Source organism: Pongo pygmaeus, chromosome 15 (assembly GCF_028885625.2).
Source record: "Pongo pygmaeus isolate AG05252 chromosome 15, NHGRI_mPonPyg2-v2.0_pri, whole genome shotgun sequence".
Lineage (NCBI taxonomy): Eukaryota > Metazoa > Chordata > Mammalia > Primates > Hominidae > Pongo > Pongo pygmaeus.
Genome location: NC_072388.2, coordinates 74,065,395 through 74,093,158, shown reverse-complemented (window position 1 = coordinate 74,093,158; position 27,764 = coordinate 74,065,395). Strand labels below are relative to the sequence as shown.

Sequence of the window (27,764 nt, the reverse complement as noted above, 5' to 3'; positions counted from 1 at the left end):
TTGTTATGCATTTTGTATCCTTTCATTTTCTAAATCTTGCTGCTGCTTCCTTGAGAGTGTACCTGACTACCCCTTTCTCTCTGTTTCCATGCAATAGCCATTTGGGCCCTAATCATCCCTGGATTTAGTGAACATAGCATAATTTATCTAGTTTGCCATCCATTAGTACTGTTAGGTGAGAACATATGGTTAATGGGCCAGACATGGTGGCTTACGTCTGTAATCCTAGCACTTTGGGAGGCTGAGGCAGGCGGATTGCCTGAGCTCAGGAGTTTGAGACTAGCCTGGCCAACATGACAAAACCCCGCCTCTTCTAAAAATACAAAAAATATATATATATATATTTATATATATATAAAAAATATATAAAATATATATGTGTATATATATAAAATATATATGTATATATGTATATATACACACATATGTGTGTGTGTATATATATATATTAGGCCAGGTGCAGTGGCTCATGCCTGTAATCCCAGCACTTTGGGAGGCCGAGGCGGGCGGATCACACGGTCAGGAGTTCGAGACCAGCCTGCAACATGGTGAAACTCTGTCTCTACTTAAAAAATAAAAAATTAGCCGGGCCTGGTGGCACGCACCTGTAGTCCCAGCTACTCGGGGAGGCTGAGGCAGGAGAATTGCTTGAACCCAGGAGGTGGAGGTTGCAGTGAGCTCTGATCGTGCCACTGCACTCCAGCCTGAGCAACAGTGCGAGTCTCCATCTCAAAAAAAAAAAGCCGGGCATGGTGGCACACATCTGTAGTCCAGCTACTCTGGAGGCTGAGGCACGAGAATTGCTTGAACCTGGGAGTCAGAGGTTGCAGGGAGCCGAGATAATGCCACTTCACTCCAGCCTTTACAACAGAGCAAAACTCTGTCTCAAAACAAAAAAAAGGAAGAAAATATGGTTAATGACCTAAATATTTATGGAGTTCTGAGTTATCACCAACAAACAGTTATAACAATAATATAACACCTATTGAATGCCTGCTATGTGACAAACACTGTTCCAGGCAGTTTACCTGTATAACATTTAATCCTCACAGTAGCTGGGCGTGGTGGTGTGTCCTTGTAATCCCAGCTACTCAGGAGGGTGGCACAAGAGGATCTCTTGAGCCCAGGAGTACATGACCAGCCTGGGCAACACAGTGAGACCCTATCTAAAAAAAAAGTCCTCACAATAACCTTATGATGTATGTACAACTGTTGTCCTTATTTTACAAATGAGGTAGAGGAGTTAAGGAACATGCCCAAGTGTTTACAGCTGGTAAACGGCACACCTGTGATTTGAGCATGGACCAGAAAGTCTGACTCTAGAACCTTCTATCTTAAAAGTACTATGTTGTACGGTCTCTCAGAGAGAGAAAAGGCTAGATATTCCTGTTTCCGTTCTTTTTTTTTTTTTTTTGAGACGGAGTCTTGCTCTGTCGCCCAGGTTGGAGTGCAGTGGCGAGATCTCGGCTCACTGCAACCTCTGCCTCCCGGGTTCAAGTGATTCTGCTGCCTCAGCTGCCTGAGTAGCTGGGACTACAGGCGCGTGCCACCATGCCCAGCTAGTTTTTGTATATTTAGTAGAGACGGGGTTTCACTGTGTTAGCCAAGATGGTCTCAAACTCCTGACCTCAAGTGATCTGCCTGCCTCGGCCTCCCAAAGTGCTGGGATTACAGGCGTGAGCCACCGCTCCTGGCCTGTGAGTTTTTTGTTTGTGTGTTTGTTTTGAGACAGGGTCTTGCTCTGTCACTCAGGCTGAAGTGCAATGACATGATCACAACTCACTGCAGCCTTGACCTCCTGGGATCAGGCAATCCTCCTCCCTGAGGCTTCTGAGTACCTGGGACCACAGGTATGCACCACCACACCAAACTAATTTTTTTTTTTAATTATTTGTAGAGGCAGGGTCTTCCTGTATTGCCCAGGCTGGTCTCAAATTCCTGGACTCAAGTGATCCTCTTCTTTCGGCCTCCTAAAGTGCTGGCATTACAAGGTATGAGCCAGTGGGCCTGGCGGACCTTGTGAGTTTTGAGGACCCTGGCCAAATATTTTGTAGGATGCCCTCTATTGGGCATTTGTCAGATGTTTTTCTCATGATAAGCTGAGGTTATGGGTTTTGGGGAGGAAGACCACAGAGATAAAATGTCATTTTTTTTTCTTGTCAAAACCATGATTCACTTGTAAAGTGTCATTTTCATCACATCATATCAACATGATTTGTCATGTTGATACTGCCGTTGATCATTTGGATGAATTAGTTTTTGTCAGGTTTCTTCACTATACAATATTCTTTTCTTTCCTTTTTTCCCCCTTAATGATGTTTTGGTCAGTCCACTACAGAGTAACTCTTTTTTCCCCCTTTCTATTCTGTGTTCTTTAGAAGGAAGTCACTTTATGTAGCCCACACTTAAGGAGTGGGGAGTTAATGCTTCACATTCCTTATGGGTGCCTACATAAATTATTTGAGAATCTTCACGGAAGATTTCTCTCTCTTCCTTATTTATTTATTTAATCAATCATTTATATGTAAGTGTAGATTCATGGATGTTTACTATGTTCTTTGGATTATAAACCAGTACTATATTTTGTTGCCCTAATTGTTTCAGCTTTAGCTATTGGGAGCTCTTTAGGCTCCTATGTCCCTTTGACATACCCCCATTCTTGTATTTTTTGGATTTTGATTTTTGTTTGTTTGTTTTGAGACAGAGCCTCGCTCTGTCACCCAGGCTGGAGTGCAGTGGCATAATCTCCTCTCACTGCAACCTCTGCCTCCTGGGTTCAAGTGATTGTCATGCCTCAGCCTCCTGAGTAGCTACAATTACAAGTGGGTGCCACCATGCCTGGCTAATTTTTGTATTTTTAGTAGAGATGGGGTTTCTCCATCTTGGCCAGGCTGGTCTTGAACTCCTGACCTTAAATGATCTGCCCACCCCTCGACCTCTGGTTTTTGTTTTTGAGCACTTTCTTACTTTCTGGCCCTATAAGATACCAGGCTCATTTTGTACATTTCCTTCCTCAGTCTTAGGATCATTTCTCCAAGGAGCCCTGGTTGCTTTTATTGGAGAAGGGAATTAAGTCTGGGTGGATAGTGTTATTTTTAAGGCATCTTTTTCTGGTACCTTTTTTCTTTTTTTAAATGCAGTTGTGCTAGCAAGTGGCCAAAAGTAGTCCCATCCTTCCTGCAACTTTAGAGTAAGGGTGGAATTCTGTGAGCAGCAGGAGTGGGCTAGGATGGGGAGAAATGTAGTGCTTAGGGGCAGGGCAGAGAACCAGGTCTCTCCTCTGCATTAGATCAGGTCATTCATTGTTAGGGAGTGTCACTAAAAGAACTCATTTGAACTGTACTTGTATCTTTAGCAAGATCATGGTTGAAAATGAAGAGTCTGTTAGTTACAGTCCTTTTACGAGGATCTTCCTGATAAATTGTTGTTCGTGGTTACTTCCAGGAAAATTGTCCCTTAGATAAATTTGTGAGCTTTCATCAGAAAACAAATGATGTCTCTTTAGTCTTTTAATTTTGGCTTCCAGAAAACTTAGAACCAAATGTATTATACAGATATCATTTGCTCAATTTAGGTTCTTGATAAGACTTTTTTCTTCCCTCAGGTGAACTCTATTCCATTTTATTCCTAACTGCCTTATTGACCTAAGCTACTTATAGATCCTTTTGAGGTTTTATTTTGAATGTTTGGTAAAGGAATGAGAGCAGGCTTCAGTAGCAGAACCTGTTCAAAAATCTGTTTCCAGCCACTGCCTAGCATGGTCCAAGAAAATCCAATTTTAAATGAGTTTATCTTCCCAGTTACCTGTTTTCGCACTTCTCACAGGCTCAGTGTGAGTATTCACATATTCTTGACATCACCTACTCTGCATATAAAATTAACACTTTTTTTTTTTTTTTTTTGAGATGGAGTCTAGCTTTATTGCCTAGGCTGGAGTGCAGTGGCACGATCTCGGGTCACTGCAACCTCCGCCTCCCAGGTTCAAGCGATTCTCCTGCCTCAGCCTCCTGAGCAGCTGGAATTACACGCACCTGCCACCGTGCCCGGCTAATTTTTTATTTTTAGCAGAGACAGGGTTTCGCCATGTTGATCAGGCTGGTCTCAAACTCCTGACCTCAAATGACCCGCCACCTTAGCCTCCCAAAGTGCTGGGATCACAGGCGTGAGCCACTGTGCCCATCCCCCCTACTTTTTAAATTGTGAACTTTGTTTTGCTTTTCTTCAGAAGGTGATATCTAGAAACAAATCTTTATTACTTCCTATTCCTTGATGTCATATGGGCAAATTTTATAGCTTGGTATTACCTTTGTTTAATTAAAGAACTTTATTATTACTATTATAAGTATTTATTGTTAAAAGGGAAGAAAAGAATCCTTTTAAGGTCTTGCTATTATAGTAGGTAAAAGTAGCAGTTATTGATTCACCAAGGTGGTTCTCTAGGACAATTTAAGAAGAAAAAAAAAAACCTCTCAATTCTTGAGAAACCAAATGACCTTTTAAGGTGATCTGTAATTAGAACATTTTAATGAAAGGAAATTAAGCTATCATTTTAGCCTATTAGACTTTGCTGGCTCTGGTTAGTCATTGAGCTTGGCCCAGTTTCCTATTCCCTAATTTTAGCTACCTGGTTTATATAATGATGTTGGGGTTGGGAGATGTGATTTTTGTTTTGTTTTGTTTTTCTTTAAGACTAATGACTTGGCTCCTAAATAACTACAAAGTTATATGAACTAGATACGAAACCTACTGATTTTCAGAAAAATCCTGAGATGTTTTAGAATGCCCAAACAGGCCATATGAGTGAGCCCCACCTGAAAGTTCAGTTGTCAGGTTGCCTGCCTGGATTTCCAAATATCCAGATAAATTCCCCCATGTAGTTGTGTCATCTGAAGGTTATAGGGAGTGTAGACATGTGGAGGCCTTGGGGGAACTTCCAGCATCATCACACACTATTTCTGGGAGGTAAATTTCATGTTGATAAAAGGTGCAGGCTGCAGTGGCGGGCCCTTTGCCTTCAGCCTCTTGAAATGAATTTCAGTTTTTGCCTTAAAATGAGTCTTTAATAATCTTCGGATGTCATAGAGAGAAGAGACAATGCAAATGGTTCTTCTGTGATTGCAGTTCCTCAGTACAGTGTGGTAGAGGACAATTTAAATAGTATTTACCCCTTTAGAGTACCAGTTGGAGATGTGATTTTCCTGGAGTCTTTCAGAAAAGCATAGCAGATTTCTTAATTCATTTTGTAAGGTACTTTTAGCAATGCCTTAAGAGTTTTATGACCTACATTTAAGCTCCTTTATGATGTAGAGAGACTCCTCTCCTTAAGTTAAAAAAAAGTTTTTGAAGGACACTGTTCATATCTTGGAGGAAAATTAAGAGATTATAATCTCTTCTTCCAGGAAATAAAGTGGTTGGGCAAATGTGTGCAAATCCTGCAAGCACTGTTAAATTCAGTTGTTTGTCCTAGGCCAATGACTTAGTCTCTTTCCTTGCCTTAGCATGGAGATGATGAAATCTGTGATGACTCTTTTCAGTACTTTCACCTTGATGCTTATTCCAGGCTGTCCTCTACCAGTTTCACTTACATTTAGACATTTTCAGCAACCTGTAATTCTTAACCTTCTTCCCTCAGAATTAAGCCAATGCAATGAGCAAATCTGGAAAGTTATGTTACCCAAGTTCTATGTTGTCTGCAACTTTATTCATAGGAGGAAAGTCCAAATCCAAATTAGGGTTTCTAAATTGGCTTGGAATATGAAAAATCTGTTATTCCTGCTGTCTACCTTTTTGAACTTCTTCTTTGCTCTTAAATTTTGTCTTTATGCTTTCTAAAGTGAGAATCTTGGGAAAGTGAGTATCTTTGTGGGTCAACTGATTTTGAAGAAAGGAAGAGAGGCATCACACTGATGACTACACATTACTTTGTGATTTGGTTAGTTCTCAGACCTTTTTGACTTATATGTGTGTATCCAAGGTTCTAAGGTACTTATTTATTTATTTATTTATTTATATGTTTATTTATTTCGAGATGGAATTTCACTCTTGTTGCCCAGGCTAGAGCACAATGGCGCGATCGCGGCTCACCACAACCTCCGTCTCCCGGGTTCAAGCGATTCTCCTGCTTCAGCCTCCCGAGTAGCTGGGATTACAGGCATGCACCGCCATGCCTGGCTAATTTTGTATTTTTAGTAGAGACGGGGTTTCTCCATGTTGGTCAGGCTGGTCTCGAACTCCCAACCTCAGGTGATCCGCCCGCCTTGGCCTCCCAAAGTGTTGGGATTACAGGCGTCAGCCACCGCAGCCGGCCCTCTGAAGTACTTTTTGGCTGGGCACGGTGGCTCATGCCTGTAATTTCAGCATTTGGGAGGCCAAGGTGGGAGGATCACTTGAGCTCAAGAGTTCGAGACCAGCCTGGGCAACATAGGGAGACCCTGTCTCTACAAAAAATAAGATAATTAGTCAGGTGTAGTGGTGCACACCTGTAGTCCCAGCTACGCAGAAGACTGAGGCAGAAGGATGGCTTGAGCCTACAAGGTTGAGGCTGCAGTAAGCTGTGATTGTGTAGCTGCACTCCAGCCTGGGCAACAGAATGAGGCCCCCTCTCAAAAATAAATAAAAATAAAGTAGTCCTTTTTTATGCTGCTTCTTTCAGTTTATGATTCAGAAAAGTTATCACACAAACAAGAGGCCTTTAAGAATCTTCAAGGCTAAATTTCCCTTGAAGATTGTTTAGCCGATGCTAACTTCAAGGTCTTTACCTTGTGGCTGCCTGCTGATCTCTCTAAGGTGGAGAATGCAGACTGATCAGTGCTGTGTTAACACTTGAGAGGACTCTCCACTCTGATTTGCACTCAACTCAACTTGAGAGGACATCTCAACTCTGAGATGCAAATATTCTATTAGTCTTTCTTGGCCTCTGTACATTCCTCTTCATTCAGACATTCCTTTTGGGAGAAGGCAGCATGGGATGCGGAAAGAGAGTGGGTTTTAGACGTTTCTCAAATCCACGTAACACTATTTATTTATTTTAATTTATTTTTACTTTTTTTTTTTGAGATGGAGTTTTGCTCTTGTCACTCAGGGTGGAGTGCAGTGGTGCGATCTTGGCTCACTGCAACCTCTGCCTCCCAGGTTCAAGCAGTTCTCCTGCCTCGGCCTCCTGAGTAGCTGGGATTACAGGCACCTGCCACCATGCCCAACTAATTTTTGTATTTTTAGTAGAGACGGGGTTTTGCCATGTTGGCCAGGCTGGTCTGAAACGCCTGACCTCAGATGATCCACCCGCCTCGGCCTCCCAAAAGTGCTGGGATTACAGGTGTGAGCCACTGCACCTGGCTATTTATTGAGACATGTTCTCACTCTGTTGCCCAGGCTGGAGTGCAGTGGCACAATCACAGCTCACTGCAGCCTTGACCTCATGGGATCAAGCAGTCCTCCCATCTCAGCCTCCTGAGTAGCTGGGACCACAGGTGCATGTCAACCACACCCAGCTAATCTTATTTTTTGTAGAGACGGGATCCCACTATATTGCCCAGGCTAGTCTCAAACTCCTGGGCTCAAGTGATCCTCCCACCGTGGCTTCCCAGAGTGCTGGTATTACAAGTGTGAGCCACCGCAGCTGACCAACACAATTTATTTATTAACTGCTGTAATGGACAAGTTACTAAGTTTCCTCATCAGTAAAATAGGAATAACAAGACCAGTTTCCATGGAGTTGCTGAGAAGATTAAAGATTATGTTTGTAAAGTATATAGCATGATTCTTTAATCCTTTTATCTTTTCAAACCACTCAGTTGCAGAACCCTAAGCTCTGATCAGTTCATGCATGTGCCTTTTCTTTGCTTCTGCATCCTGGCTGCTAGGTTGTACCGCTAGAAATGTGTGGTTCATTATCTTAGCTGAGATCTCAGTGCTACCCAGCAGTCATTCTATGTGATGTTAGTCAGCTTTCTTTCTGTCCTGTGGAGAGGGCAAAATCGTTAGCTCAGAAGAACTTGGTTCTATAGATGTGTTTTGTTTTTCCTTGAGATAGTTTTTCTTTTCTTTTTTTTTTTTTTTTTTTTTGAGACGGAGTCTTGCTCTGTCACCAGGCTGGAATGCAGTGGTGCGATCTGTCTCACCCTGGTTTCAAACGATTCTCCTACCTCAGCCTCCCAAGTAACTGAGACTACAGGTGCGCATCACCATGTCTGGCTAATTTTTGTATTTTTAATAGAGACGGGGTAGGATGGTCTCGATCTCTTGACCTCATGATCCACCCACCTCGGCCTCCCAAAGTGCTGGGATTACAGGTGTGAGCCACCGTGCCCAGCCTGAGATAGTTTTTCAAATGTTGGGATTGGTTGTAAAGATTTAAAAATTAAGAGATTTCAAATGAAAGTTAAAATGTCTGCCTTCTCTTGAAAAACTGGATGATCTGAAAACCTGGAGTGCCATGGCAGTCATTGGCTTTTCCTATGACACAGGCCATCTTTTCTAGTTTGCTGTGTATGGCTTGTGCTGGTCCAGTAGATTCAGTATGTTTCTCACTTGATCTCTGTGGGCATTTACTTTTTGGTTCTGTCCTGTAGACTCTACCTCCTTAAAATCCCTCAAACTCTTCAGTTCATGGGTTACTAAACTTTTTTTTAATTAAATAAAATTATTTAATTAAATATAATTTAATAAACCTTAATAAAATTAAATAAAATTTAAAATTATTTTAATTAAATAAAATCTGTCCCCTTCTCTCTATACTGAAGGCCCTTCTCCTTTCTTACCTGGAGTACTGGAATAGTGTCCCAACCCACCTCCTTATCTCTAGGGTTGTCTCTCTCTAGTCTGTCTTCATAGTACTGGTAGCTTCATCTTTCTGAATTGTCATTGACTCACATCATTCTGTTTCAAATTCCTTATTGCTCTTCCACTTTGTACTAAATGAAGCTTAAACTCCTTAGCATGCTATTCTAGTTCTACATGATCGGGCCAGTACCTCTCCAGGCACTTAACCTCTCCGGGCCTCAGTTTCCTCCCATGGAACACGGGGGAAATAATTCTTGCCAGTAGGGTTATAGTGAGGATTAAATTTAAAATGCTTATAAAGCAGCAACACATTATTTGACACTTAGTAAGTATTCAGTAAATACTAGCTATTAGTAATATGATAATGCCATATTTTTGTTTTATGTTTTTCTGGACCCAGGCCTTCATATTTGCTGTCTCTTCTACCCTGAATGTCTTTACCCCTCTTTCCCTTGATTGAAATTCATCCTTTAGGACTCAGCTCATGTGTTACCCACTCCTAGATATACTCCTTGACCCTCTATAATCCCATGGCACTTGTGCATACCTCTGGTAGCATGCCTTGCACATTGCAGTGAAGCGCTCTCTCTTAGCTTTATTGAGGTATAATTGACAAATAAAAATTGTTTATATTCAAGATACATAATGTGATGTTTTGGTATACATACACATTGTGAAGTGAATACCACAATCAAGCTAATTAACATATTTCATCACCCCATACAAATGTCTAACAAATACATTAAAAGTTCCCCAGTATCACTAACCATCAGGGAAATGCAAACCAAAACCACTATGAAGGCGCATCTCATTTCTTATCACCCTCCTCTCCTCATTTAGACTCATAAGCCCTTTGAAGACAGGAACTATCTTACTCATACTTGTATCCCAGTGACCAGCACAGGTCTAGGTATCTTAAATGTTTGACAAATTAGGCCAGGCGTGGTGGCTCACACCTGTAATCCAGGCAGTTTGGAAAAGCCAAGGCAGGCGGATCACTTGAGGTCAGGAGTTGGAGACCAGCCTGGCCAACATGGTGAAACCCGATCTCTACCAAAAACATAAAAATTAGCCAGGCTTGGGGGCGCATGCCTGTAGTCCCAGCTACTTGGGAGGCTGAGGCAGGAGAATCACTTCAATCCGGAAGGCGGAGGTTGCAGTGAGCCGAGATTGTGCCACTGCGCTCCAGCCTGAGTGACACAGCGAGACTCCGTCTCAAAAAAAAAAAAAAAAAAAGGGCCAGGTGAGGTGGTTTACACTTGTAATCCCAGCACTTTCAGAGGCCAAGGTGGGTGGATCTCTAGGTCAGAAGATCAAGACCATCCTGGCTAAAATGGTGAAACCCCGTCTCTACTAAAAATACAAAAAATTAGCCAGGTGTGGTGGCATGCGCCTGTAATCCCAGCTATTCGGGAGGCTGAGGCAGGAGAATCGCTTGAACCTGGGAGGCGGAGGTTGCAGTGAGCCGAGATCACATCACTGCACTCCAGCCTGGGTGACAGAGCGAGACTCTGTCTCAAAAATAAATAAATAAATAATAAAAATAAATTTAAAAGTTTGACAAATTAGCAAATGGTGCTGGATGGCAGAAGACAGTTGATTAATACTACTGTTTATTAGGGAATTTCGAAGATGTGCCATAAAATTTTTTTTAGTTAATCTGTCATTTCAAATTTATCTAGTAGTGATAACTTTTCTTTAGTTATTATCAATTTTTTCCAAAATAAAATAGCTTTATTATTATTTTTGAATATAAGTGATCCAGTGATACATGCCTTTTTTTTTTTTTTTTTTTTTTTTTGAGACAGAGTCTCGCTGTGTTGCCCAGGCTGGAGTGCAGTGGCACAGTCTCGGCTCACCGCAACTTCTGCCTCCCGGGTTCAAGCTATTATCCTGCCTTGGCCTCCAAAGTAGCTGGGATTACAGGCACCCGATACCACTCCTAGCTAATTTTTTTTTTTTTTTTAGTAGAGACGGGGTTTCACCATGTTGGCCAGGCTGGTCTCAAACTCCTGACCTCAGGTGATCCACCTGCATTGGCCTCCCAAAGTGCTGGGATTACAGGCGTGAGCCACTGCACCTGGCTGAGCTACCACGCCCAGCTACATGTCATTTTAAAAAATGGAAAAAAAGGCCGGGCACGGTGGCTCACGCCTGTAACCCCAGCACTTTGGGAAGCCGAGGTGGGTTGGATCATGAGGTCAGGAGATCGAGACCATCCTGGCCAACACGGGGAAACCCTGTCTCTGCTAAAAATACAAAAAAGTTAGCTGGGCATGGTGGTGGGTGCCTGTAGTTCCAGCTGCTTGGGAGGCTGAGGCAGGAGAATCACTTGAACCTGGGAGGTGAAGGTTGCAGAGAGCCGAGATCACACCACTGCACTCCAGCCTGGGGACAGAGTGAGACTCCATTTCAAAAAAAAAAAGGAAAAAAAATTAAAAATATAAAGAGAAAGTCTCACCCCTCAGAAATAACTACTGTTATAAAGTACTTTTAAATATATAAGCTTAAATGTGTGCTACTTAATTTTCCTGCTTAAAATTTCCCCTTAAAAGAATTATGTTTTAACAAATAGCATTAGAACATCCAGTTGAATGTAATTAAGCCACTACTTTTGTGTTCCACATTGCAAAGTAGCTTCCAGTCTTAAGTGATGAAATATGCTTTCTACTAAGACAGCCACGTGCTCTAGAAATGAAGGCTGAGATCCAGGCTGTTAAATTACCATGGAATTCCCTTGCTTTGTATGTGGCTGTTTACTTACCAGTATATCCCCTTTCTTCTGTGCTGATAGGCCATTCTTTGGTAATAGAGCAGCTTAAGTCTGAAGAACTAAAGCTAAGGATCTAGGAGAAAGGAATAATCATTTATGGAAGCCAAGGATATCTTTTTTTTTTTTTTTTTTAGGATAAATTTCTCTCCTTTTTTTTTTTTTTTTTGTTTTTATATTTTTGAGACAGAGTCTTGCTCTGTCACCCAGGCTGCAGTGACACAGCAAGCTTCCCAGTACCTGGGACTATAGGTGCGCACCACCATGCCTGGCTAATTTTTGTATTTTTTGTAGAGAAGGGGTTTCGCCATGTTGGTCTTGAACTCTTTTTTTTTTTTTTTTTTTTTTTTGAGACGGAATCTCACTCTGTCATCTGGACTGGAGTGCAGTGGCGCAATTTTGGCTCACTGCAACCTCCGCCTCCTGGGTTCAAGCGATTCTCCTGCCTCAGCCTCCCGGGTAGCTAGGACTACAGGCATATGCCACTGCGCCCAGCTAATTTTGGTATTTTTAGTGGAGACGAGGTGGCTCCATGTTGGTTGGCCAGGATGGTCTCGATCTCTTGACCTCGTGATCCATCCTCCTCGGCCTCCCAAAGTGCTGGGATTACAGGCGTGAGCCACCATGCCCGGCCAGGTCTTGAACTCTTGAGCTCAAGTGATCCTCCTGCCTTGGCATTCGAAAGTTTGGGATTACAGGCGTGAGCCACCATGCCTGGCCAGAAACTTCTTGTTTGTTTCCTGTGTTTTGTTCCCACTCTACCTGGCCGTTGACATAATTAACATGAAATTTATGTTAAGACAATCTCCTGGATTGTCTTCTCTATGTATGCTTTTTTTCCTGCTGTCCTTGTATTGTGTGTCCTAATTTTATTCTCCACCCATACCCCTCCCCTATCAAATTTGTTTTATAGAATAAATGTGTTTTTATATATCTTTGTCCCTCTTGTATAATCTTCTGATAATTGTCTACTTTCATTTTTGTAACATGTTCCTGTATGCGGAATGATACTAGTGAGTTTTTGCCAATAAATCCAATGTATGTAACTTGGAGCATTCGCTAGATTAACTTTTTGGTATGGTAAGACATCCTATAGCAGCAACAGATTTTAGCCCACAATGTGATTAGGCTATTTGAATGAATGAAATTTGCTGTATTTGGATTTAATCTTCTAATCCAGTTTTTGTCTTTGGGGATGGTTGGAACATAGTCATCATAATGAGAACTATCAATTGTCTTTCATAGATAGTGTCTCTATCTTCCCAGTTTCTGTAAGTTCTCTTCCTGAGTGTTATTTGCTGCCTATTCTTACTACTTTTCTTATTTTAGATCACAGATTCTGCTGGCCATATTCTCTACTCCAAAGAGGATGCAACCAAGGGGAAATTTGCCTTTACCACTGAAGATTATGACATGTTTGAAGTGTGTTTTGAGAGCAAGGGTGAGTAATCAAGAGTGTTTCTCTGGATTAAGAATATTCTCCAACTCTAGTGCTCCTTAATACAGTCAGCACTTAATATCTAGTTTCATTTGTATTCTTTATTTATTCTGATTTGGAGACCTGTTACCTTGTAGTCTTTGGAGCACCTTTTAAAAGTCAACTACATGGAATAAAAGATTGAATAGGTGGAACAGAGAGAATTTTTAGGGCAGTAAAAATATTCTGTATGATACTGTAATAGTGGATACATGTCATTATATGGTTGTCCGAACATTACATTTGGAATGTACACCAAGAGTGAATCCTAATGTAAACTGTGGACTTTGGTGGATAGTGATGTGTCCATGTAGGTTCATCATTTGTAACAAATGTACCACTCTGGTGGGAAATGGTGATAATGGGGGAGGCTATGCATATGTAAGGGGAAGGGGGATATGGGAAATCTTTGTGCCTTCCTCTCAGATTTGTTGTGAACCTAAAACTGCTCTAACAAAGTGAAGTCTTAAAAAAAAGGCTGGGCATGGTGGCTCATGCCTGTAATCCCAGCACTTTGGGAGGCCAAGGCGGGCAGATCACTGAAGGTTAGGAGTTTGAGACCAGCCTGGCCAACATGGTGAAACCCTGTCTCTACTGAAAATACAAAATTAGCTGGGCGTGGTGGCTTGTGCCTGTAACCGTAGCTGCTCAGGAGGCTGAGGCAGGAGAATCACTTAAACCCAGGAGGTGGAGGTTGCAATGAGCAAGACTGTGTCACTGCACTCCAGCCTGGGTGACAGAGTGAGACTCCGTCTCAAAAAAATAAACAACAACAACCAAAAAAAAAACTGGCCGGGCGCAGTGACTCACGCCTGTAATCCTAGCAGTTGGGAGGCCAAGGCGGGTGGATCACCTGAGGCCAGGAGTTCGAGACCAGCCTGGCCAGCATGGCGAAACCCCATCTCTACTAAAAATACAAAAATTAGCCAGATGTGATGGTGGCACATGCCTGTAATCCCAGCTACTCGGGAGGCTGAGGCAGGAGAATTGTTTGAACCCAGGAGGTAGAGATTGCAGTGAGCCAAGATTGTACCACCGCACAGCAGCCTGGGTGACAGAGCGAGACTCTGTCTCAAAACAAACAAAAAGGATTGTCTGTTTGCCAGGCAAATGCAGAGAGAAAAATTACGAAGGGTCTTTTTACAAAGGAGACTCTTTAGGGCTATGATGTCGGCTAAGAGGATAGGCTGACAGTTCTATGCAAGAGACTGTATAGTCTGGACTCGACCATTCTGAGAAATGGTTGTTAGGTGATTTTGTTATGCAAATATCAAGTGTACTTACACAAACCTAGATGTTATAGCCTACTACCCACCTCAGCTATATGGTATAGCCTATTACTGCTCCTAGGCTACAAAGCTGTAAAGCATGTGACTGTACTGAATACTGTAGGCAGTTAGAACACAATGCTATTTGTGTATCTAAACATAGAAAAGATATAGTAAAAATACAGTATTATAATAATCTTATGGGACCACCTTCATATATGCAGTCCGTCCTCGACTGAACTGTCTTCATGCAGTGCATGACTGTACTGTGCTGCGACAATCAGGGAGGTAGTTGGAAAACTCTGTAAAAAAAAAGATATCCTGATCATTTGGACCAGGTGGGGCTGTGAACTGCTTAAGTTTCACAACTTTTTCAATGAGGAAGGAAAAGCAAAAATTTGCTTTACATCTTCCATGGACAATGTCGTAATCAGGATTACACATTGGATTTGGGAGAACAGAACACTCTGGGTGCCACGTTTTGTTTTGTTTTGTTTAAAGACTTGTTGATTTCATGCTCAGAAGACACATGTGACTTGTCTTACTTTGTTCTCAGTCTTACCCTGTGCAGTCTTATTTATATTCCTCTTGCTTTCTAGTTAATCTTTCCAGTCTATCCAAAAGAAGTCCTTTTTTTTTTTTTTTTTTTTTTTTTTTTTGTGAAACAAGAGTCTTGCTCTGTCACCCAGGCTGGAGTGCAGTGGCACGATCTTGGCTCACTGCAACTTTCCTGGGTTCAAGTGATTCTCATGCCTCAGCCTCTGGAGTAGCTGGAACTACAGGCACGCACCACTGCGCCTGGCTAATTTGTGTATTTTTAGTAGAGACGGGTTTTGTCATGTTGGCCGAGCTGGTCTCGAACTCGAACCTCAAGAGATCCACCTGCCTTGGCCTCCCAAAGTGCTGGGATTATAGGCATGAGCAACAGTGCCCATCCCAAAACAAGTTCTTTACTGTCTTTGAAACATGCCATACTCCGATTTTAATATCTGAGCCTTTGCTCATGCTTTGCCATCTGCCTAGAGTACTTTGCCTAAGTCCTGCCTTTAGGTGTTCCCTTTTTAGTGAAGTCTGTCCACAACTACTATCTTCTCTCCTCTTCCCTTTGCTCCATATTGGAATTGTCTGAACCAGTTCCTTTGGCTTAAAATTTTACAGTGCTTTGCATTTTCACCATAGTTGTTTTGTGTATATGTCTTAGATTCCAATTGAATTATTTGAAGGCAGGGATTGTATCCTGGCTTAGTCCATTTTGTGCTGCTATAACAGAACATCGCAGAGTGGGTAATTTATAAACAGTAGAAATTTATTTGGTTCATGGTTCTGGAGTCTGGAAAGTCCAAGATCAAGGGGCCACATCTGGTGAGGGCCTTTTTGCTGTGTCACAATAACATGGCAGAAGGTATCACATGGCAAGAGAATGCCAGGAGAGCAAGAAGGGGCTGAACTCACTTTTATAACAAACCTACTTCTATGATTATGACATTAAATCTATTGATGAGGGCAGAGCCCCATGACCTAATCAATTCTTAAAGGTCCTACTTCTCCGCCAGGCACAGTGGCTCATGCCTATAATCCCATCACTTTGGGAGGCTGAGGCAGAAGGATCGCTTGAGCCCAGGAGTTCCAGATCAGCCTGGACAGTATAGCGAGACCCTGTCTCTACAAAAAATACAAAAATTACCTGGGTGTGGTGGCTCACGCCTGTAGTCCCAGCTACTTGAGAGGCTGAAGTGGGAGGATCGCTTGAGCCCAGGAGTTCGAGGCTACCGTGAGCCATGATGGTGTGTGCCACTGCACTCCAGCTTAGAAGACAGAGTAAGAACCTGTCTCAAAAATTTTTTTTTAATTAAATAAATAAAAAAAATTAAAGGTTCTACCTCTCAACACTCTTGCATTGGGGATTAAGTTTCCAACACATGAACTTTGAGAGGGGCACATTTAAGCCGTAGCATATCTCTTTAAAATCTCCAGCACAGTTTTAGTACTTAGTGAGTTTTCAATGAGTAGTTATTGAATTGACTTCAGTTCATTTCAGAAAACTTCCAGTGTCTCTCAGGCATCAGAGGGTACAGTACCATTCAGTGTGGCTTATGGTTTCAGGAACCCCAGCGCTTCAGTGGCACTGTTTCCCAGAACTTCTAATTTCATGCAGGCAGTTGTAAATTTTATAACTAGGTGAATTCCAGGGGATTGGGGCTGAACAGTTTTCTGGGGCTCTTTGGGTCTTTTCCTTTCTCCTACTTGATGATTTCAGATTAGAATGCCTCTTTGATCCAGCTGAATCAGATTGACTCTTCTAACATGAACTCTGTTGTAAGAAGCATCCCTGAGATTTGAACGCTTAAAGTTGTTTTTTTTTTCCTTGAGCTGTTGTAACTCTTTTAAGGGCTTAGTGGGAATAGCTCTATAACATTGTACTCCTACTGAAATAGGCCATACATTGATCAAAATGTTTGAATTAAAGTGGAATATTAGATAAAACTTAGGTTCTTTTCAGTACTCAGATTTATATTAAGTAAATCCAAGCTTAGCACATACCCAGTAATCCTAATTCATCATGGCCTTCCCTCAAAATTTGACAGGGCAACCTTTTCAGATGTGGAAATACACATTTTCAGCCGAAGTTGTTGCCCACTATCTCTTGATTTATATGCCACTCAATTTCACAGTTTTGATTTTTGAGTTTTATTTCCCAATTCAATAAGCCTGTGTGGTTTCCCTTCTGTTCTGTTCCTCTGTAGTACCAGTTGCAGTATCTTGTGTCCTTGCCTGCTCAGAGATGTTTGCCAGCAGCATGTTCTTGTTGCTTTCCGGCACCCCACACAGATAGAGGCTTTGTCTGGAATGTTTGTGATTTTAGCCAGAGCCAGGAATTTTCTGCAACTGAGCAGGGGGAGGAGTTGTGGCTGTTTCCCTCTATTGAGAGGGTAGGGGTTCTGGAGAGGGAGGGAGGGCAGGCGGGTGGGTGGGTAATTTCCCGGAATTTTAAGTATTCCACACAATGATTCCTTTGATTTCTTTCTCAGGAACAGGGCGGATACCTGACCAACTCGTGATCCTAGACATGAAGCATGGAGTGGAGGCGAAAAATTACGAAGAGGTATGTCCTGTTGTAACAGCCAGAGGAGGCAGCAGTGTGCTATGCCGTGAGGTTTCTGTGACCTCGGCAGGCCAACAGGCTGTGCTTTGCCCAAAAGGCTGTGGTTTCTTAGCAGTCTCGTGACAGCCAGCCATGATCTTACTGATACAAAAAGTGATATTAACAGCCTTAGCCGGGCGCGGTGGCTCACTCCTGTAATCCCAGCACTTTGGGAGGCCGAGACGGGTGGATCACCTGAGGTCAGGAGTTCGATACCAGCCTGGTCAACATGGTGAAACCACGTCTCTACTAAAAATACAAAAATTAGCCAGGCGTGGTGGCGTGCACCTGTAATCCCAGCTAGTCTACTCAGGAGGCTGAGGCAGGAGAATTGCTGGAACCTGGGAGGCAGAGGCTGCAGTGAGCCGAGATCGCACCACTGCACTCCAGCCTGGGTGACAGGGCAAGGCTCTGTCTCAAAAAAAAAAAAAAAAAAAAACAAAACAAAACAAAACAAAAAAAACAGCCTTGAAGAATAATTCTGGCTGTGCTGTCAGCCAAAGACTGAACTAACTGTCCCACAGAATGTTGGTTTGATAAAACACTGACATATGGCATTAGTTCTTTTGAACTGTGTGTGTGTGTAGAGAGAGATATTTTAAATTTTTTAAAGCTGGAATTCAGTTATTTGTTAATGCCCAAGGTTAAGAAAAGTGATTTGTTTTTAATTCCTAAGACTTTTTCCCCAAGACCAACAGTTGTATATCTATCTATCTATCTATCTAGGGCATGGATTCAGTGCTGTTTAGTCTTGAACAACTGTTTTGTCTTTGGGAAATAACAATAGTCAAAGATAGTTTTTAGTTAAAATAATTTCAAACTTTCAAGGAAGAGGGCAGGATGGAGGAAAAAGCTGCAAGAGACTAGGAATGGTGATAATAGAAATTTGATGCTGATAGGAAGTATTTATTACAGACTAATAGAAACTGACATTTATTTGGGTGACAGGGAGATGGAGGTGTGCACAGAATGAGGAGAAGGACAACAGCCTTTTTCATCTCTGCGAGACTTTGGGGGCAGCACAAAAGGGTTCTTCAAATGAAGGGCACCTTTGAAAAACCACAAGAACTATTTAAGACTAGAGAATTGATCTTTACAGAAAGATAAGAGTATTTTTACCCAACAAAACAGTACGTAAGGGCATGAAGGAGGAGTGGGGTACAGGAAATAGAATGGGCTTTTGAAGAATGCAAACGAAAATTGGTTTAAGTGATTTAGGAAAATTGTCTAGGAATAGTGGAACAGAAGTTGCTCTCTCTTTGGACAGGACTTTGGAAGGGAAATATCCTAAAATGGAAGAAGATTGGAAATGACTGGTTAATTCTGCAACAGGAAGTAGTACAACAGTTGCAGCTCTTTCCTTGTTCAAATCCTCAGTTGAATGAAACTAGGTAGCGTTATTTAGAGGCAGTAAATAGGAGCAAGTGATACAGTTGTGAATGGGAGAGTTTCCGGTAGAGAATTTTCAATTGTTTGTTTCTGTTTCCAGGCTAGTTTAATTTAAATAAATAAAACAAGAAGAAATCTTTATTTGATGAACTTAAGAGTAAATTGAAAAATTTTTTTAAACCTTCATGATTCAGAAGAATCTTAATTATATTTAAATAAGATTATGTTAAAGTGCTTTTATAAGATATAAAACACTAGGGAAAATGTTGTCATTATTATAAGGTAGAAGAATAGGTAAAATGATTTCCAGTTTGTGGTTACTGCTTCTGTTCCCGAACTGTGGACCATTATCAGTTGAATTTGTACTCTGTGGAATTTTACCTATTGTAATCTTTTTCTCCAACATGATGGCTGTCATTAAGGGTATTTATTTATTTATTTATTGAGATGGAGTCTCGCTCTGTTGCCCAGGCTGGAGTGCAGTGGCGGGATCTCTGCTCACTGCAAGCTCCGTCTCCCGGGTTCACGCCATTCTCCTACCTCAGCCTCCCGAGTAGCTGGGACTACAGGTGCCCACCACCACGCCTGGCTAATTTTTTGTATTTTTAGCAGAGACGGGGTTTCACTGTGTTAGCCAGGATGGTCTCAATCTCCTGACCTCGTGATCTGCCTGTCTTGGCCTCCCAAAGTGCTGGCAGATTACAGGCGTGAGCCACCACGCCCAGCCCAAGGGTATTTATTAAATAACAACACATCAATGCCCTATTAGACAGTAGACATAGCTAGTTCCCCTCAAAAACAGATGACATTATTGTGGGTTTATATAAAGAATGCTTTGGACACAGCTGTCGTATAGCATTTTAGAACCCCTATACCTCCTGGAATTTCCATCATCCTTGGACTTTATAGACATTAGGAAAGGGGCTTTAATCTTTCCTGACCTTTTGCTTAACCCAAGAGGGGAATCCCTAGCCCAAAGAAAACCACGGTGCTTTCTTTGCCTGCTTCCTGCTTCAGATGTCTGACATGTCCTAAGCCTGCCTTTACGCATGTAGTTACAACACAGCTCCAAGGTTCTGCTTCTTAACCAAGAAACTCCTCCCCACTACTTTCTTTAACATCTATCCCCACCCTCCTGCCCTTCACCCCTGCTCCCCAGCAGCAGACCAGATTGATGTAGAGGAGGAATGGCTATGACACAGTCCAAAGACCAGCCCTTTCTTCAGTCTGCAGCAAGGCTCCCTTGAACCTTGCTTAGAAATGGCTGTTAGCTGGCAGGGTGCGGTGGCTCACAACTGTAATCCCAGGACTTTGGGAGGCCAAGGTGGGTGGATCACCCAAGGTCAGGAGCTGAAGACCAGCCTGGCCAACCTGGCGAAAACCCCATCTCTACTAAAAATACAAAAATTAGCTGGGCATGGTGGCAGGTACCTGTAGTCCCAACTACTCGGGAGGCTGAAGCAAGAGAATCACTTGAACGATTTAATTTCAGGCCCTTGAGATAATGGAGAGGCTTTATCTCCAGAGGATTTGGAATCTTTGGCAGCAGTATTAAGATTTGGGAATGTGGCACACTTCTTTAATTTTCTTCATGTCCAACACATCTCTCCCTCATATCTGTGGACTCATAATTGTGAAATCCCATGTGGTCCTGTAAGATTGAATAGTAATTGTACCACACTACCTACCTAAATTGTTATTAGTTAATCCATGTGAAATGCTATGTAACACAATACAAATGTAAGATGATATTATTTGGAAGACAATGCTCGTCATACTGTGAAGAAGCATTAAGTCTTGTTGTTTGAATTATTTAAAGAGAAAGAATGCCTCTGTCCTCAGAAATAAAGCACTTTTGATTTTGATTTCCTGTATTGTATTTTATGAACCTCTGACCACTGTCTCGCTTCTGCCCTTCAGAGGGTGTATCTTTGTAGATTCAGGATGTGAACCGAGCCACTTCTTTTTAGTTTGTCATCTGTGAACTAGAGTAGTTGTTTGTAGGGACTTACTCTCTGTGCAGCTGGGAGAATGCAGGCAATTACTGTCCGACAAAGAAGGAGCTATCTGACACATCTTCTAACTCCTGGGCTGTGTGTCCCACGAGTAAAATACCATTTTGCCTAGGCGATTCTATTTGTCTGTCATTTTTTATCAACATATATACCAAAAACACAGCTGCCCTGGTTGGAGCAACAGCTGAAGACTTTCCAAAAGTTCTGTTTCTCTGACTGCTCTCAGGAAGGAGGAACTCTGATTCCATGTACTAGATCCAAAGTCCTTTTTTTTTTTTTGAGACAGAGTCTCACTCAGTCGTCCAGGCTGTAGTGCAGTGGTGCAATCTTAGCTCATTGCAACCTCTGCCTCCCGGGTTCAAACAATTATCCTGCCTCAGCCTCCCAAGTAACTGGGATTACAAGTGTACACCACCACACCCAGCTAATTTTTGTATTTTTAGTAGAGACAGGGTTTCACCATGTAGGCCAGGCTGGTCTCGAACTCCTGACCTCAAGTGATCTGGCCACCTCGGCCTCCCAAAGTGCTGGGATTACAGGCGTGAGCCACTGTGCCAGCTCTGTTATGTTTATCTTGCTTGTGTTAGACTAGATGGTCTTCACATTTATTGCTGTGCTCCTGGAGTTGGTGGGGGCTGTGGTGGGAGGCATGGAGGCAGCAAACTACTTTGACTGAATTTGTCTTGTCACAAGAAGCTTCTCCCTTGGATCTTGATGCTCCATCAAGGAAAAGAATTTAGAGATTCCCTAGAGGTTAGATTAACACCTCTGTTTTAAGAAGCAGTTTTTTCAGAGAATTAATACCTTTTCTTGGTACAGTTACATATAACTCTGTAAACTCTTTAGATTAAAATCTTCATTATATGGAAGATTTGGATATGGTTTTAGAAGAGTTTAATTTTACTGGTATTTTGGAGGTGTTATACAGGAAAAGGCTTTGTAACTTGTAGCTTTTCCAAACAGTACCTACCATGACCAGTAAGAATGATGTTAATAGATATGGTGGTAGAGAAGCCTTTCTCCTAGGCGGCGGGCCTCATGAAAATAGATGCAGGCTGGGCGCGGTGGCTCACACCTGTAATCCCAGTACTTTGGAAGGCTGAGGCAGGTGGATCACCTGAGGTCAGGAGTTCAAGACCAACTTGGCCAACATGGTGAAACCCCATCTCTACTAAAAATACAAAAATTAGCTGGGTGTGGTGGCAGGCGCTGGTAATCCCAGCTACTTGGGAAGCTGAGGCAGGAGAATCGTTTGAACCTGGGAGGCAGAGGTTGCAGTGAGCCAAGATCGTGCCACTGCACTCCAGCATGGGTGACAAAGCAAAACTCTATCTCAAAAAAAAAAAAAAAAAAGGAAAGAAAAAAATTCAATGCAGAGTGCTTTTAGTATACAAGAAACACTTGCTTCAGGGGACCAGCAGCACTTAGCTACTTTGAGAAAGTTGGCTTCTTTGAAGAAGGCATAGAGTGGGCAGAACAGGTCAATTACAAGTGTTTACTATGTATCAGGTCTTTAAGACTATATAAAATATAAATCATTTTAATTTCCTTGAGTTCAGGAGCCAAACTAGTGTGGAGGGACAGGATAAAAATAAAACAATTTGTGAATATGACAATATATGATTGAGTGTTAATTGTGTGACACAGTAAGTGTTGTAGGGCTTCAGGGAAGACAGTGTGGACAGGAGTGGTTGAAGGAGGCTTTCAAGGAGGCTTGAAAGATAGGTCAGATTTGGGTACAGAGAGCATAAATGCTTTTGGAAGTCAGGGATTCTTTTCTCGAATTTTACAGCAGAGTTTGGCAGTTTAAATGCTGTGATCACCCTGGGTAGGGAGTTAAGAGACCATGGTACTGTTAATTTTGGTTGGACACCCAAAGGGCTGAGTAACTATGGAATCTTTAGTTTCCTCATTTGAAAAATGAGGGACTCACTGCAAAATGAAGTACCTTGTAGCTATAACATCCTTTGATTATTTAACAACTACATGCAGCTTGCCAGGGGAATATCACCCCCTATTGGAGAACCTGTGGTGCACATTGTCTTACAGACTTGGCAAAACATACCTCATGCTTCCAGCGATGAAGGAAAGTAGAATAAAATACCAGCCTGCCTTCATGAAACATGTATAATTTGGCATTTTTATAGATACTTTGAATAGTTCAATCAACTGTTTACAAGAGCAGAACAACAGAAAGTGGGAATTTTGATATTGAGGATTTCTTTTTTAGCTTTTTGTACTGTGATATAAAGTCTCAATGCTATTTATTGAATGCTTAGTCCTGAGCAAGTAAAGAGTGTCTTCTTGAGAATACTTACCATGATTTGTTTTAAAATTTTACTCTGTTGCCCTGCAAAAATAATAGCAATGGGAAACCCAGCAAGTTTATTAGTCAAACTTTATTAGTCAAGCAAACAGGACAACTTATATAGATCCTTGTGGCCTAATATAGCTTGTTCATTTCACCTTTGATTCAGGAAAAGCTTAGTATACTCATCTGGTTTTCTTTATTAAATTTCTAGTACTTACAGAATAAACTCACATAGACTTGGATTCTAATGCCAGCTGCACCAAGCTGTGATACTTTGGGCAAGTTATTTAATACCTCAGAGCCTTAGTTTCCTCATCTGCAAAACTTAAGGATAAAAATATTCACCTTATAGGGTTACAAGGATTAAATGAGATTACAAAATATACCACATTGTGAGCATATATGAATGGCTCTGGTTCATTATACTACCTTTTTCATCCCCTTCCCCAATTTAGTCTCAGTCTAACTTATGAGCCTTTTATTTGCTATTATCCCCTACCCTCCCCAAGCACAAGTGTGTGGCAGTTATGTGTGTACATGCACACATACCCTATAGTCTAGTTTCTAGCACACCAGACTGCTTATGTCTAGACTATTCATAGTTGCTAAACATGCCTGCACTTTACTCCCTCCGTGTTTTGGTTTACAGGTTCCCCTCAGCCTTGAATGCCCTCTCAAAAGTCCTGCCCAACTTGTGAGACCCAGCTCACCCACTTCCTGTTAAGCTTCACTTTGTCCGCCTAACTAGAACTCTGTTTTTAATGTGTATCTTTGTTATAGAAGTTACTACATAAAGCCATATATTATGGTTATAACTTACTATGTAAGCTGTGAGAGCTTAAGATCATAACTTCCCTTGGTACCTTCCACATAATAAGAACTCAGAAAAAAATGTTAAGGCCTTAAAATGTTTAAAAAAAATCAAGAAACTTTTTTACATTTGTTTTAAGCTGGTAATAAAAGTCTATTGTTATATATTCTTGCAATAAAGTTTTTTTCTTTATTATTATTACTACTTTGTAATAGAGATGGGGTCTTGCTGTGTTGCCCAGCCTGGTCGCCAGCAATCCACCTGCCTTGGCTTCCCAGAGTGCTGGTATTACTGGCATAAGCCACTGTGCCCAGCCTGCAGTGATGGTTTTTTTTTTTTTTTAAACCACTGACTACTACTACTTCTTCTTTATTTATTTATTTTTTTTGAGACAGAGTCCACCCAGCCCAGGCTGGAGTGCAGCGGTGCCATCTCAGCTCACTGCAACCTCTGCCTCCCAGGTTCAAAGGATTCTCGTGCCTCAGCCTCCTGAGTAGCTGGGACTACAGGCATGTGCCACCACGCCCAGCTAATTTTTGTAATTTTAATAAAGACAGGGTTTCACCATGTTGGCCAGGCTGGTCTCAAACTCCTGGTCTCAAGTGATCCATCCACCTCAGCCTCCCAAAGTGCTGGGATTACAGGCGTGAGCCACCACACCTGGCTAATTTTTTTCTTTTGTAAAAATAAACAGGCCAGGCGCAGTGGCTCACGCCTGTAATCCCAGCACTTTGGGAGGCCAAGGAGGGCAGATCATGAGGTCAGGAGTTTGAGACCAGCCTGACCAACATGGTGAAACCCTGTCTCTACTAAAAATACAAAAATTAGCTGGGCGTGGTGGCACGTGCCTGTAATCCCAGCTACTTGGGAGGCTGAGGCAGAAGAATCTGGGTGACAGAGCAAGACTCCATCTCAAAAAAAATAAACAACAGAAATTTATTTCTCATAGTTCTGGAGTCTAGGAAGTTCAAGATCAGGGTGCCAGTGTGGTCAGGTTCTGGTGAGGGTCCTCTTCTGAGTGTATACTGCCTTCTCACTGTGTTCTCACATGGAGGAAGGCAGAATTACTTTCCTTAATAGCATTTAATTGTTAAGTCCGTCAGATTTTGGTGGTTTGAAAAGATTTTTGTTCTTTGATATCCTCCAAATATTATTTGGATTCCTAGGTTTAGATTCAATGTAGAAATATATCCATGATTGTTGTTTTTTTACTATTGAGTATCCATGGTATACTAGGTGTTTGGAATAGCAAGCTAGATTTCAGTACTGTTTTACTCTCTTGAGATTTCTTTAAGATTTCTAGATTTTAAATTAGTATCATGAGTGAAGGTAATTATTAGGCAAAAATGGCTTTTAGGAAATGAGACCAAAATGAGACCTTCATCCCACTAATGAAGGTCTGAAAATAATTTTCTGGATGAAAGATGGGATTCAATAGATTTTTTTTTTTTTTGAGTCGGAGTCTCAGTTTGTCTCCCAGGATGTATAGTGGCATAATCTTGGCTCACTGCAGCCTTGACCTCCCAGGCTCAAGTGATCCTCCTGCCTCAGCCTCTCGAAGTATTGGGATAACAGGTGTGAGCCACCACACTTGGCCTCAGCAGAGATTTTGTTGAGGAAATAAAATCAACTTTGAAGATAGGAATTTGACTGTTTGGTTATGAATAGAGGTGTAGTCTGGAGTAGCACCTGTACTAGAAAAGGGGTTGGGAATTGAATGATTAACTAAACAATGTGGAATACTAGCTGTGTGGAATGCTATGCAGCAGTTAAGAATAAGATGAATTGATAAGCACTGACATTTTTGGAAAGATCTTATTAAATGGAAAAAAGCTGTAGAACAATGTGTATAGTATGCCATTTATAAATATATTTTAAGTTATATTTTTCTGTGTACATTTACATACAAAAGCATAGTGTCTCAGAAGAAAAGGTGTGGAAAGATAATACATCAAGTTTATAAGCGTCTTTACCTCTGGAAAGCAATGTGGGAATTGAGGAACCATGAAGGTAGACTTTTGGTTTATATTCTCTTTGCTTCTGGATAGTTTAAATTTTTAGCAAAAGAATATATTTATGTGTTGGTTGTACAACTAAAAAATAAGTTTTATTACTGGAAAGGGATTGGGAACAGCTTGTGGGGGGCTGTAATCTACAAAAGCCGTCTTCAGTACCAAGTTTAATTCCATCATTGTTTTTCAGGTTTTAGGACTCTGGACTATTGTCCTTTAACAACAACAACAACAACAACAACAAAAGCAGAGGCTGTGGGATTCAGTAGGCTTTAAAGTAATTTTTTTAAAATATCATTTTCAGCTGGCAGAGGCACAGCCATAGTTTCACTTCCAGTTTCTTTTGCAAGTTTCTATTTAGGGAACTTTAAATAATTTATCTCTAAGAAGTATCATGCCATTTCCTTTATACTGTCTCATTTAGGAAGCTCTGAGTGGGGAAGTACAGAGCAGAAGGGAAGATGTTAGACTAAGGTTCAGCTTGTATAGCTCCTGTATTTTTCTTGGGGAATTTTTTTTTGTTCTGCAGCTCTATATGAGATCAATGAACAGATATATATTCTGGGTTAATGACAAAACCTGGCATTTGGCCATTCACCTAGGAAAGTTAGCTCTGTGCATTAACTATTGGTTAAATCTTACACCCAGAAGCTGTTCTGCAGTTACCCGTCACACCGTTAACTCTAGCCAACATTTTACAAATGCAAGAAAATGTGCATCTGGTGAGAGAAAACGTAGGTGTATCATCGCAAGTCTATCACCATATTTTTATGGACCTTAAATATAAACTCAATTTTTACATCCCAATCTTAACAGCAGTTTGTTTTATTTTAAATAACTTTTGTTCATCACACATTTAGTGAAGAATATAATAAGAAAACATAAAATAAATGCCTCCTATTCATCCCTTGTTAACTGCTGTTAACATTTCACAAAGAGAAAGAACAAGGACAATGAATTGAACAAAGGAGAGAAAAAAAAGTGGGCCATAGGGAATGTACAGTAAATAGGGAGTAAAGAAGCAGATATATAAACAGAATTATTAAGGCCAGGTGCAGTGGCTCACGTCTGTAATCCCAGCACTTTGGGAGGTCAAGGTGGATGGATCACCTGAGGTCAGGAGTTCAAGACCAGCCTGGCCAACGTGGTGAAATCTCATCTCTACTGAACATATGAAAATTAGCCAGGTGTGGTGGCACACACCTGTAATCCCAGCTACTCGGGAGGCTGAGGTGGGAGGATTTTTTTGAACCTGGGAGGCAGAGGTTGCAGTGAGCCAAGATCATACCACTGTACTCCAGCCTGGGCAACAGAGTGAGACTCCATCCTAAAAAAAAAAAAGAAAGAAAGAAACAGAAATTTTTTTTTTTTTTTTTTTTTTTTTTTTGAGATGGAGTCTTACTCTGTCGCCCATCCTGGAGTGCAGTGGCACAATATCAGCTCACTGCAAGCTCCGCATCCTGGGTTCACACCATTCTCCTGCCTCAGCCTCCCGAGTAGCTGGGACTACAGGCACCCACCATCATGCCCAGCTAATTTTTTTTTATTTTTAATAGAGACGGGGTTTCACTGTGTTAGCCAGGATGGTCTCGATCTCCTGACCTCATGATCTGCCCGCCTTGGCCTCCCAAAGTGCTGGGATTACAGGTGTGAGCCACCACGCCCGGCCAGAAACAGCATTATTAAAGAATTCTCTATGTGGAAACTTTAAGAGCAACTGGTATGTAAAAGTTTTAAGATCTGGAAAGCTGGCCGGGCATGGTGGATCACATCTGTAATCTCAGCACT

The 27,764-nt window shown here is 41.6% G+C and overlaps 1 protein-coding gene across 2 annotated transcripts in view; it reads left to right on the top strand.

Annotated features, from left to right (window-relative positions):
- TMED10 (transmembrane p24 trafficking protein 10) overlaps positions 1–27,764 on the top strand; it is a 46,125-nt gene that overhangs the window by 12,553 nt on the left and 5,808 nt on the right. For both annotated transcript variants that reach the window (XR_010123762.1, XM_054448485.2), the window contains exons 2-3: positions 12,881–12,992; positions 17,326–17,399. Coding sequence is in view for 1 of the 2 variants with exons in the window: in XM_054448485.2 (XP_054304460.1) it covers positions 12,881–12,992; positions 17,326–17,399 (186 nt within the window). In the remaining variant the exon portion in view is untranslated. The remainder of the gene's footprint in view (positions 1–12,880; positions 12,993–17,325; positions 17,400–27,764) is intronic.